The sequence below is a fragment of the Seriola lalandi genome, unplaced genomic scaffold (genome assembly GCF_002814215.2).
Source record: "Seriola lalandi dorsalis isolate HSWRI2012SDOR001 ecotype SW California unplaced genomic scaffold, Sedor1 jcf7180002054656, whole genome shotgun sequence".
NCBI classification, from domain to species: Eukaryota; Metazoa; Chordata; class Actinopteri; order Carangiformes; family Carangidae; genus Seriola; species Seriola lalandi.
Window position 1 is genome coordinate 47,721 of NW_019525209.1, and position 14,275 is coordinate 61,995.

The 14,275-nt window shown below is 39.6% G+C and overlaps 2 protein-coding genes across 2 annotated transcripts in view; both read right to left on the reverse strand.

Moving 5' to 3' along the window:
* Positions 1-4: 4 nt before the first annotated feature.
* On the reverse strand, positions 5-6,181 carry LOC111665622 (sialoadhesin-like; the record flags this gene model as incomplete). The annotated part of the gene is made up of 10 exons (XM_087177803.1): positions 6,108-6,181; positions 3,793-4,152; positions 3,449-3,679; positions 2,943-3,284; positions 2,427-2,636; positions 1,567-1,821; positions 1,106-1,366; positions 562-822; positions 178-259; positions 5-89 (listed from the first exon to the last, which is right to left on the reverse strand). Coding segments are annotated over exons 1-10 (2,154 nt in total), but the record flags the coding sequence as incomplete, so codon positions are not given.
* A 4,584-nt stretch (positions 6,182-10,765) lies between these two features.
* LOC111665651 (sialic acid-binding Ig-like lectin 13) overlaps positions 10,766-14,275 on the reverse strand; it is a 6,494-nt gene continuing 2,984 nt past the window's right edge. Inside the window, exons 5-9 of the mRNA XM_087177811.1 lie at positions 13,645-13,905; positions 12,571-12,652; positions 12,402-12,462; positions 11,297-11,478; positions 10,766-11,191 (exon numbers count right to left, since the gene is read on the reverse strand). Coding sequence (XP_087033937.1) covers positions 11,116-11,191; positions 11,297-11,478; positions 12,402-12,462; positions 12,571-12,652; positions 13,645-13,905 — 662 coding nt within the window. The 3' untranslated portion in view covers positions 10,766-11,115. The remainder of the gene's footprint in view (positions 11,192-11,296; positions 11,479-12,401; positions 12,463-12,570; positions 12,653-13,644; positions 13,906-14,275) is intronic.

Below are 14,275 nucleotides of genomic sequence, written 5' to 3' on the forward strand. Positions count from 1 at the left end.
CTGGAAAACTTGAACTCTTCTTTCTCACCTGTGCTCTGTTGTCAGGTCTCTCTCCACACTTACACTGCTGTGTGAAGGAGTTCTCTCTTCTAGACAGGAGGAAAAGCAATCGAGTGAATTAACTAATACATTTAGAAGCATTAGTGAACATAATCATGGTGACACAGAATTACTCACCTGATCCACAGGAAGACAGCAAGGAGGATGAGAGCCAGGAGAACAGCAGTGATTGATCCAGCAGCTGCTGATTTCCATGCACCTGGATAATCAGAAGGAAATACTGACGACTGAGGAGGGAATTACAGGATGTTTGAGTAAACATGAGCTTAATACACAGCTCCACAATCTCCAAGAGGTGTTGAGGTAAGTTGTGTTGTGTAGAGATCATTTTCATAGTCAAACCTTTCAGTTTTTGTCATCTATCCATCTTTGGGTATTTTAGAGACAGTTCTACTTTGGTCGAGGTCAGGTCAAGTATGTGTCACAGATGTCTGCTACCGTCTGTAATAGTGGTGGGATGCAAAATAAAAGCTGCAGTGTAGATGAATGTGTATAACTCACCTGCTACAACCGTCAGATTTAAGGTGGAGTTACGACGTCCTATTGTGTTCTGGGCTTCACAGTAATAATTCCCACTGTGTTCATGTCTGAAGTCAGTGATGGTGAAGATCTGTCCTGAAGCTTTTGGTGAGTCTTCATTCTCCTTGTACCAGGTGTAATTAGCTGCTGGGTTAGCATCACTGCTACAGGTCAGATTCACTGAACTGCCCTCCACTATCTCACCAGAGGGACTCACTGACACAGAGAGAAGCTTTGGAGCATCTGGTAAAAATTATAGACAGAAATACATAAATTCTGTGTGCAGACCTGATTTAATTAAAGTAAATCTCTTTGTAGTCAGTGTCTTATGCTATATAAATAAAGTGCTATATAAATTAACTTTATTATCATCATTATGTATGGAAGTAACTTCAAACTTTCTACAGCTACATTTTAAGACTCTAGCTGGACTGTTGCTTCTTTTTAACATGTTATAAGATGAAACATCCACCCTCTCTACTTTTAAATAGAGTGTCCAAGTGATTTGCTCATGTTTTCTACTCACACTGGACATCTAAGAATAGAGACGCAGAGTTGATCTGTCCATGTTTATTCTCAGACTTGCAGTAGTAGTTCCCTCTGTCCTCAGAGCTGATGGAGGAGAAATGATGAACTCCTTCTGGTCCTTGAAGCAGTTTTAGGTTCTCCTTGTACCAGGTGTAATTAGCTGCTGGGTTAGCATCACTGCTACAGCTCAGATTCACTGAACTGCCCTCCACTATCTCACCAGTGGGACTCACTGACAGAGTGGAGGTCTGAGGACCATCTGGAAGAGATGTATTTACATTGATCTTTATGAATTGAGGTGTGGTGCAGCAACAGAAATTTTAAAGGTCTTGTGATGAATATGTCAGTGCACAATGGGAGATACTCTGTAAATTGCAGCAGCTCACTGTGAATGTGAAGAAAGCAAGCAAAATTTGCATGCAAGTCATTTGTTGCTTTAAATAAACACTTTTTACTCACATTTCACATTAAGTGAGACATGTTCAGATGTCGTCTTCCCCAGCTCATTCTCAGCTGTGCAGTAATACTCTCCAGAGTCGGAGGACTGGACGGAGGTGAAAACAAGCTGCGGTTCTCCACTGAGCAGTAACTGGTTCTCTTTGTACCAGGTGTATTTAGCTGCTGGGTTAGCATCGATGCTACAGGTGAGATTCACTGAACTGTCCTTCATTACGTCACCAGAGGGATTCATCAACACTGACACCTTCGGAGCATCTGCAGGATATAAACACACATTAACATGAGACTGTTATGATTGAATATATTTTTACCATCTTTCACACCTGCGTGTTAAAATCACTGGGCTGAACCTAATGATTTATTTTTGGAGAAAGAGACACCCTCTTTATGTTTATTACACATCCCAATAATTTTTTTAAATACAATACCTGACTGATTTATATCATTATATCATCAACTACACACTTCATATCTTCACAAATATTCTTTCTCGGGAATCACTGTTATTTCTAAAGGACACACACATGTGACAGTCTGATGTGAAAAGTAAAAGTGGAACCCCATGAGGTTCAATGATCCACTGTGGTTACCTCAATTAAATCATGCACAATCAACACCAGCACAGTGTGTGCATCCATGAAGAGTTGAAAACATTTCCTTTCTCATAAAAGCTGATTTTATCCATCATTTGTTCACATGCATATTTGCTTTATTGCAGTCTTCCTCTTAAACATCTTTGCTAATGCACTGATCAGCAAAGGTTGCAGGAACATCTTAAGTGAAAATCAATATTAATCACAACGACACACTGAAATAAAAACATTTCAGTGTGTCGTTGTGACATAGTGGAGTGAACTCACACACTGCAGGGGAGCAGTAACCCTCATAAGCACAGGAATAACTGTCCTCAAGATCAACGTGTCCTCTAAAAGATGGAGACGTCTCTCCCTGAATTTCTTCTTCACTCTTGTACCAAACAAAGGCAGAACGAGCAGAGAGAAGACAGCTGCTGGAACAAATCAGTTTTGGACTGGTAGAAGTCCAGATCACCTGCACCTGCACATCTGGATCTGTGGACAAGAAGTAGATATGTCACATAAAATGAACTGTCACACAGAGTTAGAGGAACAACTTCTCCCCCCTCTGGCCAGTGGATGTAAGTGCAACCCATCATGCAAAATCAGCCACTTCCCCATGTACACTTCACTCTCTTACAATGTGCTCATGCTCCACATTTACTTCTTATTTAATACAGTCCCTTATGTTAGCCTTCACTTTTATCTTACCATACAAATAACAAAATGAACATCATTAAGAAAGAATAATCTCATGATGAATACATTTCAGCGACATAATGAGCTTGTGTTGATCTGTACCTGTGACAGTCAGAGTTGTACCACGTAAGCTGCTCTCCCATTCAAACCCTTGTGTTTTGAATTTGAAGCGATACTCAGCTGAATCTCTCTCTGTCAGGTCAGTGATTCTCAGAGTGGAGCGTCTCTGTGCTTCAAGGACCTGAACACGACCTGAGTACTGGGAGTCTTTACGAAGGTCCACAAGTCGTGTGTAACGCTGCAGCTGATCATTACTGAACCAGAATTTAGATTTGATAGATTCATAATTGTTGTAAGTGCAAGAAATGTCGACTGAAGAGCCTTTAAAGGCACAGATGCTTCTGTCAGTGTAAGTCACTCTGTTGCATGAAGAACCATGGACACCTGGAAAATGAAATATTTTTGATCATCACTATTCAGTTTCATTCACAGTTGGTTGAATTGCTGTGGACACAGTGACCCGTGTAGAAGAAACATGAAATCATGGTGTATAAGATAAAAATTCAAACGAGTGCTAATGTTACTGGAAGACTGTGGATTAAACTCACACACTGAAGGAGAGGGGAAATCCTCGTGTCCTTTTACAGCACAGGCATAACTGTTTTCACCATAAAAGTAGGTTTTAAAAGAATGTGCATCTTTCCACATATTCTTTCCACTCTCGTACCAGATGTAGGACGGATGATCAGGTAGAGGACAACTGCTGTGACACGTGAGACGTGACCATGTACAGGGATCAACCAAGCATCTTTCTGATTCGCTCATCTTCACCTGTAAACCTGGATTTATAAAGAAACAGACATCATTTTAGACAGAACTGTCAACAGATAAATGATAACAGATTTACAAAGATTCAGGGTTTAACTAATGTAGTTTCCAACAGATATGTTACCTGTGACTGACAAAGTGACTCCAGGTTCACCTGTATATTTCCCTCCTGGTTGGTTTGTAATGAACCCGAACTTGTACTCAGCTGAGTCGCTCTCTCTCAGGTCTGTGATTCTCAGAGTGCAGTCGTTCTCACCACAGTGATACTGAACACGACCTGAATACTCTGAGTCTGCTCTCAGATCCACAGGTTCATTATCACTGAATCTAGTGAACCAGAATGTTTCTTCAACTGCCATATCAGCATCATTTAACCTGGATGGGGATCTGTAGCTGCAGTGTATTTCCGCTATTGATCCTTCAAGGGCACAGATAAGATCAGTAGGAGTGTAAGTCACTCCCCAGTCATTCTGACCCTGCATCACTGTAACAGAGCACAGCAGAAACTAAAATCAGAAACATGATAAAATAAAAAAAATCATTTCATTTACACACACACACACACACACACACACACAGCCACAGGCTTTTCAAGGCATGTCACGTGAGCCAAATGAACCAGAATTTAAAAAAAGGACCACGTTTTGGTGCTGGTTTGCAGCCTCTCACACACAGACAGCACAGGTGGAGACCAGTGAGGAGTGAATTTTTTTACCGGAGCTGACAACAACTGCAGTCGTAGCTCTAAGTTTCATCACAACCTTTGCAAGAAAAAAAAAAAAAGCAAATAGTGTCCCCCTGTTCAAGATTTAAACATATAGAAGAGACACATTTTTACTGACATCCTCTGACACAGTCTGATTAGTCCCGCAACGGTTTCATAGAACCTGTTCAGACCTGGCATTAACATCCGTCTCGGGTGATTCGATCACAAGTGGGCAGCTCTCAGTTCGTCAGTTCACACCTGGCTCTAAAATGCGTCTCCACATGCGTCTCGATTGACCGTTTGTGATCAAATCTCACTTCACTTTCCTTTTTTTTGGATTAGCCAAGAGTTTGGCGTATTGAGGTACTGGCAAGGTGGCAATGACAGAACAGCCCACTCTGAGCTTCAAAACCGCTATTCAGAAATTTATGGTGACATCATGGAGGCTACGTCCATATATATTTAGTCTATGGTGTGTGTGTGAGAGCGAGTGAGAGAGAGCGAGTGGGGCACGGAGGGGTTATTTAATGAAAAGCGGTGAAGTGAGATCCTATCAAAAGTGGTCAATCAAGACACATGTGGAGACGCATTTCAAAGTGAACTGTGAACACACGAACAGAGCTGTCCACTTGTGATCGGATCACTGAAGACACGATTAAGCTTATTTTCATCGTCATGAACATGTGCAATAAACACATCACAAAAGACTGACTGAAATACAATTTATTAGAAAAAAATAAAAAAGATTTAAAGGCGCAGCACCTGAGCCAAATGAACTGGAAAAAAAACTCTACCATGTTTTGGTGTCAGGCTGCAGTCTCTCACACACACACACACACACACACACACAGAAGACAGCACAGAGGCAGCAGTGGAGACCAGTGAAGAGTAAACTTTTTACTGGAGCCCACAACAATTACGGTTTTAGCTCTGCAAGTGTCATAACAACCTTTGCAATTAGGGCCCTTCACCACTCCATCTGTTAAAAAAAAAATTTAACCACAAAGAAAAGCCACATTTTCAACATCTCCATCCACCGCAGTTTGTTTTACACGAGTGCAGGGTGCTAACGTTAACCTAATAGTTAACTGTTAGGTTCACCAGTAACGTTACCTGCAGCAGAGGGAGGAGGCACACTTCAATATTTGTTTATTTATTGCAAGTCATATCGTCATCGCACAATTCAACATTGTTAATATTGTCATACATATGTTACTGGGTAAAAAAATAATGTTTTTCTCCTATGGTCTCTTCCTTTTTTATCCACTTTTGAACTCATTGTTGATAATGTTTCTCACTTCTTCATGTTATTGCTGTATTAAGCCACAGTGAACACAGATCACTGTTAACCATACTGACGATGAAAACATCACAATGATGTCAGCAAGTTACATAATTAACTGACAACGTTTGGTTCCTTATTTTGAGCCCTTGGTTGAGTGTATCTTGTATCAAGTAAAAAAAAACTGAGCGCTAAACATGTAATGATTTAAATAAATAAATAAATAAATAAATAAATGTATATATACATACACAAACACACACACACACATACATAAACATGAAAAACAACATTAACTGCAATGACAAAGCAACAAAGAAAGATATTATTTGAATTATTTGGGATCATATTAAACATTGTATCCAGAAAACCGTTGATTGAGGAATTCATTTAAAACAATTTTAGCTTGCTCTGAGTGGGTTCACTAAATGCTAAGTAAAGTATACAGTACCTGGTAAAGTGAGAAGGACGACAAATCCACTTGATGCTGCTATTAAACGCATAGCTGCTCCTCTCATCTCTCTGTGACTTAAGAAACAATAAGACACACTAGCTGGTGAACAATGTATGAAAGAAATATCAATTTTATAAAGAAAATTCTCTTTTTACATTGGAGGGAGGTGATGTTCCTCTGTGCGTAGTGCAGCAAGCAGAAGTCAGGCTGTTAAAATAAGACTGACTTCCTTCCTCTTCACTTATTAATATGCATGAGGTCAGTACAAGTCTTACAGTAATTTTGTGGTTTGACATACTATACTCTACAGAAGCGGCAAGAGGCAAGTGTGAAAATATATCTGGTGACGCATTTGCAAAGTCTGATCTGAATTGTTTTCTCTCCAGTAAGAACAGGGGCCAAATAAGGTTTTGCAAAGTAATCCCTCTGAAGTTGCTTAATGTTTTTCGTTTGTGAACACAGGTGTCATGTTTTTCCTTTTACTAGATTTGAATCAGATAACTGCTGAAGATGCAGAAGTGTTCCCAAAAATGCTCTGAACCACCCTGTTATGGCACAATGATTAGTTGCTCCTGCAGGATCTGCTTGTAGCTAAGCATCTCTGATGTTTATTTTGTCTGTGTTAACAAGTCATGCAACATTACTTTCATGTCTTTCTTTTGGCTAGAAATGTACTTTAATCAGTGCTAATCTGCAGTCAGCGTTGGCCGACATTGTTCATGGCTAGCAAACACCTACAACCTAGGTTAAGTCAACTGTATAGCTAATGTTAATTTATTGTACTGTAATCATGTAGTCAAGGGTCAAAAAGAATAAATGTGACAAAGAAAAAAAAAACCCCACCTTCTACTCCCATCTATGCTTCCTTTTTATACAGGTGGATCGCAGGAAAGACATTTTGGCTATCTTGGCACATACAAGCCATTGGATAAGGCTGTACCCATCTACATCAAATATTAAACACGAGAAGATACTTAAAATTGCTTATCAAGCTGTCATTTAGAAAGACATTCCATTTTGATCATAATTATAATAGGATTTATTTATGTATTGCAGTGAGGATAAAAAAAAATGCAGTGTCACCAAAAAAGGACAATCTTTTAATATCTATCAGAATCAAGTAGCCTGGGAAATCAATAATATTAAGTAAAATCAGGAAAAGCTCACTGAAGTTTTAAGAACACATTTAAAGAGGGCTCACCGATTCTGCTGACCTGATATTACGCAGCTTGTTCCAGAGTTTCAGGGCTCTGTCACCTCTACCTTTCAGCCTTGCCTGAGGAAAAAACTAGAGGACTTCTGCCCAAGGATCTCAGGCTACAAACTGGTTCATAAGCAGTTAAGAGGTCACATACACTGTAACATGAACAGAGGCCAGGATGAACTTTATATGTCAATAGTAGGATCTTAAAACATTCATTATGCACTATAGTTAAGTGTCATGCTTTGCTATGGCAGACACTTTTTGTTAGTTTTGTTTTGGACTTTTGCACTTCCTGTTTTATTTTGTAATTGGTTTCCATGTGTGTCAGTGTTTTTGCTTCCTGTGTCTGTGGTGATTGTCTGCCCCGCCCTAATGTGTTTCACCTGTGTTCAATCACCCTTGCCTCCTTTGTCTATATAGTCCTTGTGCTCCCCTTTGTCTGTTCATCTGTTTAGTTCTGGGTTTGTTCACATCCTGTTGTTCTCTGGGTATGTCCTCGATCTGTTCATGTCTGTTTAATCCTCAATCAGTTCACGTCGTCTGTTCATGTCTGTGGTTAATAAACCTGTCTGCACCGTTCCCCAAGTTTTGGCTGCATTTGGGTCCTACTTACCTCCAACATCCGTGACAGTTAAGAGGCTTTGATGATGGTCACAACCAAGAGGTTCTGCCCAGTGAGTTACTCTGTGATTCCCACCTATTATGTTCCAACTCTGTTTAATCAGTGTATGCAACAAACTGAATGTCACAGGCTCAACAATGCAAACTCCAACCATATCTAAACAAAATGATACCCATTTCAATTTTAAGAGAATTTGTTACTCAGACCAAGCCAGACTTTTTCTTGACTCTGCAGTTTTTTTAAGGACAAACCAATATAGAACAAAGATAAATGTAAAGAGATGGTGTTAAGAGTATATGTACAAAACAAAAACACATGGGAAGTAATGATACTTTCTATGTAACACTGCTTTGTACTACCATATAGTGGTAGCAGTATCAAGCTACAACTTCATCAGAAAATGCATTCAATCTTGCCAATAAACAATTTAAAGAAATTAAATAACCATTTATAGTAAAATTGGTTAACTGTGTTACCCAAACTAATAAATGAATGCTCTTATACTTTAACTTAATCAGGGGATATGAAATAAATGATTGCTGCCTCCACTTAGCAGAATATAAAGCTCACTAATGTTTATATTCTGAGAATTATTTTTATATAATCAAGCAATTCCTCTCTTTCAACACATAAGGCAGCTAACCAGTGAAGTAATTAGATACCCCAGATCCCAAATGTCACACTAAAATACACTCCTCACACAAACACACACACACGTTTGTGTCCTTCAAAACGAAGTAACACATCAAAACTGGACCGATTCTTGTACGTCTTCAACTTTTTTTTCTCCTTTCTTTTTTTCTTTTACACCATTTAAAATACATAGAAAAGGACAAACAAAACAAATTGCATACAGTGCAGGGAGAGGCAAAAAGCCCAATTGCCTTATTTAAAGCCTCCACCTGAGTATGTTAAAATATCACAACATTATATGGATAGAAAATAAACATGCCAGAAAAATACGTAAACATGATGGCCGATTCACTTGCAATTAAGCAAGAAGGAAAAAATATATACTCAGCACATGCAAAAGTTCATTACTCACGACCTCCCAAGGCCGTTGGTTGGACAAGCTGGGCGATGAACTGATGAGGGAAACGGGGAAAGATAAGGGGGACACCCGCAGCTGTCCGTAACAACCAGACATGGTGATAGCTGAAACCAGGATCTTCTATGCTCCGAATAAAAAGTTGGAATATGTCCTGGTCCGATCCTTGAATGAGCATACACAAGTTTCTCAGTAAAAGTTCTCACATAAAAGCCTCTTAACAAGGTAATTCTGAGTTTGTTTAACCGTTAACACCGTTTGACACCCTCAACACACGTTAGCAATACTTACTACTACGTTCAGCTACAACACCGCAACCGTTGCTAATATTTCTAGCGGGCTAACACTAACACGCTAACAGCAACTAGCATGCGTATTTTACCACACCGCATCTTACTGAAAACAGTATGAAAATTACACTCAGAGATTATTTATCTTCCCCAAGCCGTAACAAGTGCTTTACCCATCGGCAAACTTTGTATCCATCAACGTAAGCGGCCTAATTCTCGGAGACGTTGACATCGTTAGCACTGTAAGTTGCTAGGCACCTACCAACTGCCAACTGGTCGCGAATGCACGGGGTCTCCCTCAAATCCCGCGCCAACACCGTTTTGACTGGGCTGACAGCTAGGTTAGGTTGTAACCTGCCATTAGTGTACGTCAACCAAACTACTTGAACTACAATCAGCTTTATTTACAAACGACAGACATTTCTATATCACCTACTGTTTTAACACAGTGTTCAGTGTTTCAATAAACAACAATTTACTGCTCACCTAATCCAGCGCAAGACAGAAAATTAGTATATCAACAAGGAAAAATTGTCACTAATTACAAGAGAAAACTTCAAGATTCAAGAGTATTTAAATGATGTTCTTACAAAAACAGTCAGGGTTACAATTCAACCAAGTTTACTTATCAAAATCTGTGAGAACTAGTACATATGTAAAAAAAAAAAAAAAATAATAATAATAAAGTTGTATAAAGCCCTATAGGGAGCTGCACAAAATGTGATAAATGCCTCAGATGATGTCATATGATCCAGCGTTGGTTGGGGCTGAAGATTATGGGTTTGAAAAGTAAAGAAATCTGGGGCTGTGGAGATAGAAGTGACTTTACCAGACATACTCAGACAGAATGGCACAGGAGCCTGATCTAAGGTGGAGTTATGACGCCCTCTGCTGTTCTGGGACTTCACAGTGATAATTGCACAGTTGTTATTCTACCACACCGCTGTACGAAATTTACATAAAGAAAGTTTACAACATATTTGTGATAAGTTTGTTAATACTAATTTCAACACTTCAGTTTCAGCAGAGGAAAAAAAAAGCTACATCCTCCAGTTGCTGTGGTGAAAATGACGACAGACAAAACGCTTATCTTCAACTTCCTTCAAAAGGAACTTAAGCCACTGGTAACTTTTCTCACAGCCACAGAATTTCAGTTGTTAATTCTGTCAACACACTGTGCATGAATGTGTTGACAGCAGGAACTTTATGAATAATTAGATCCATGAGCTCGAAATCACTATGTGATCCTCTGAGTTAAGTAGCTTATTGTCTAGTCTAATGTGTAAACCAGTTCTATCTAACCATAGCAAAAATACTTTGGGATTCCTGAGAATAAAATACAACGCAGAGCCCAAATGTAATCATGTTACCAGTACAAACAGGTACAGAACAAAAACAGGTGACGTAAGGAAGTAAAGATGGTTAAACTGGTGAAAAAGCAGAAAGAGTGCGTGGACAGATATATTGTATATACAGAAAAAATAGAAATGATTTGCCATCAGTATAAAATGTCTCTTTACTAACATCAAGTGGCAGAAGGAGGAAACTACAACCAGATTAGCAAATACATCCCCACCATTGGCTGCTTATTGTGCTGTCCAAATCCATCCTAGTGCAGTTTAGTGCTTTCTCTCACCATTGTTGAGGTTCTTCAGTCAAACTGATCAGTCCAACAGGCTTAACACTGCTGCTGTATGTTCTGCTTGAATTTGTACATTTAAATAGCAATTAAAATGCAATTTGTGTTGCATTCTTAATGAGATATGATTTAAAACTCATTGTGATTTTCTTCCATGAAAATAATTTTTAAAAATGCCATGGATGGAAAGTAGAGTAGAGGTTTAATGTTTTTTGCAGGGTTTGTTGACTGTGCTGTACAATGCAGCTGGATCCTCTGGAGCTTCCTGATCTCTGGCTCTGAGAAGGAAATAAATTAAATTAGGGGATTGTGACGATATGGTGTTAATGTAAAACACCCTGATCATAAAACATGTAAAAACAGTGCAATAAGGAGCTGCTCACCTCTGGGCCGTGCTGGCGCCTTTAAATGAGACAGTAGTGTACTCCACCGTTTCTTCTTCTTCCTTCTTTTCCTCCTTCTGTCCTCTGGGCTGAGCCGGTGTGATGTTGGAGTAGACAGGGTCGTCTTTGGAAAAGTGGACGCTGGCATAGTGAAGGTTACCCTGCTGCTCTGCTGGTTCCACCTGTACACATTGGACAAATACAATTGTTATTATTTTACATGTGTGGACGGTCCTCTGGCACAAAGTAGGTAAGATTTTATTCACAGTAAAATTAAAAAATTAAAAAAAGGTGAAGCTGACATTTGACAGATCAGTGCTGTTGCTGCTGTTTTAGCTCCTGGTCACTTATATCAGATGATGAAGCTGATAAATTGCCTAACTTCCCCTTAAGCAGTGTTCAAGTTTGGTAGAACTTTGAATTGTATAGCTTCTTGACCATAATGTTGAACAATGTCTCTCTCATAGCAGGGCAAAACATGTCTCAATTTTAGCTGATAAAAACAGGAAGAAATAAGATTGACTTGATATGAAACCATTTTCTTTTGTCTCTGCACCTATAACTATATGTCTGTTACATCTCTGCTTAAGAGGAAGTCATTTCAAATTCCATAACACAACATTAACAGAGAAACTCAATTTTTCAAAAATAAATAAATAAAAGACTAGGTCAAAACCTAGCACATGGCTGGACTGCATCATATTTGCATTCAGCCTACGTGTTAACCACCAGTCACTTCCACACCATTTTCAAGCTGCTGGTCCACACTGCTAAAATCCTGATTTTATAACCGTGTTGCAGACAAAAGCTGTGCTGTACTGCTTGTTCGCACCAAAGAAACGCAACACTCAGCAGGCAGACCAATGTAACTCGGTCAGTCAGTCAGTCAGTCAGTGACAGGTCCGGTCATATCTGCTCTGCTTGTGTTCATCACAACAATAACAATGCAATAATCAAAATAATGAAATCCTCAGCACCAACAGCAATACTGGAACAAATAGTCCTGTTTTAGCTGGAAACTAGATAATGTAGGATTCTTGACTAAACTTTTGGGGCAGATTGGGTTTTCTTTTGCACCGGATTTGGGTCAGTTCTCCTTTCTTACCTGCTGCCTGTCGTCTGGTCTCGCTTCAGGCTCAGACCCCTGCTCGAAGACCCTCTTTTTTCTGGGCAGGAAAATTCATTTGAAATGGTTAAAACTAAGTGCAAAACTCACTGCTGACATCAACAATTTGTAATTATTTAATGAACAATTATGAAAGAGAAGCGCTCACATGATCCAGAGGAAGACACAGACGAGTATGACAGCCAGGACAATGGCAGAGAATATAGCAACAGTTCTTAACTTCCATGCTCCTACAAAAAAACAAATAAAATAAAATTAATTAGATAAAATTAACTGGAGTGTGATGGTGTGACAAAGTGGGTGAGGACACACCATACCAACCATGTGTCCCAGGGATAAAAGAAGGAACTGCCCAAACACTTCCTGTATTTGTACACTGAGTTACATCTTCAGTGATGTCACTGGGGTAGACCAAGTATCGGGGGAGTCGAGTAGAGGAAGGTTAAGTGAGTGTTTATTTACTGAATACTTATTGCAATTTGTTTATGAATAGTTTGCAAATGGTAGACTGAAGAGGTTTCTACAGGAAGGTTAGTGAAAACAAATAACTGGAAACACATAATTGGCAGGTATGGTACAGCCCAGGTTGGCTGTAGTTAATGGAAGGTCGTATTTAAGTAGTTGCTTTTGGTTGTTGGAAATCAGTGTAGACATTTGCATGTTAAGCTCAAGTTAAGCTCAAGTTCAGCTAAAGTTCAGCTCAAGTGAAGCTCAAGTTCAGCTCAAGTTCAGCTCAAGTTAAGCTCAAAACTCAAGTTCCTAACTCTGGTCAGGCTCCCCAGTACAGTAATAATATGGTTTTATAAACACTGTCTTCCAACATCTTCCAGCCGCTCATGATGAACAACAGGCCAGTTTCAGAGGCAAGAGGTCATGGGAAGAAAGTTGAGCTCCCACCTTCAAAGATGTCTACCACAGTAGTGCTCATCAAGCTTTGTAGGCAAGATACTGTCACTAAGATACTTTTGCCAAGTAGTTTTTTTGTTGCTTGAGCTAAACCTAACCAAACCATAACAATGGAGGTGGGCAGATCAGAAAATGTACATATCGATTAGAGGACTTTTGAGGCAACCGCGTGCTTCCTCCGTTACAAATGGAGCAGTTAACATCATCTTACCACCCAACACAGGTTTCACAAGATTTGTGTAATATGCATGAAATTGTATGTAATGCAACCCAGACAGTGTGTTAGGAGTTCTGACGCAGTATGTGTGTAACTCACCTGCTACAACAGTCAGATTTAAGGTGGAGTTACGACGTCCTCTTGTGTTCTGGGCTTCACAGTAATAATTCCCACTGTGTTCAGGTCTGAGGTCAGTGATGGTGAAGATCTGTCCTGAAGCTTTTGGTGAGTCTTCATTCTCCTTGTACCAGGTGTAATTAGCTGCTGGGTTAGCATCACTGCTACAGGTCAGATTCACTGAACTGCCCTCCAGTATCTCACCAGAGGGACTCACTGACACAGAGAGAAGCTTTGGAGGATCTGGAACAACAAACATTAACAACATACTTTAACTGCAGAGCTACATGTTGTATTTTAATGAGTAACAGTTAATAGTTATGTGTATGGCAACATGAGAAACATTATGGCTGGAAAACATAGTTCTGGTCACTAATCAGCTTTATATAGATTTTAAAATAAACTGCCTCACTCACATTTTACATCAATAAAGACGTGTGCTGATGTCCTCCTCCCCATCTCATTCTCAGCTGTACAGTAATACTCTCCAGACTCAGAGGGCTGGATGGAGCTGAAGAAGAAGAGCTGTGGTTGTTGACTGGGAAGTTCACGGTCATTCTCCTTGTACCAGGTGTAATTAGCTGCTGGGTTAGCATCACTGCTACAGGTCAGA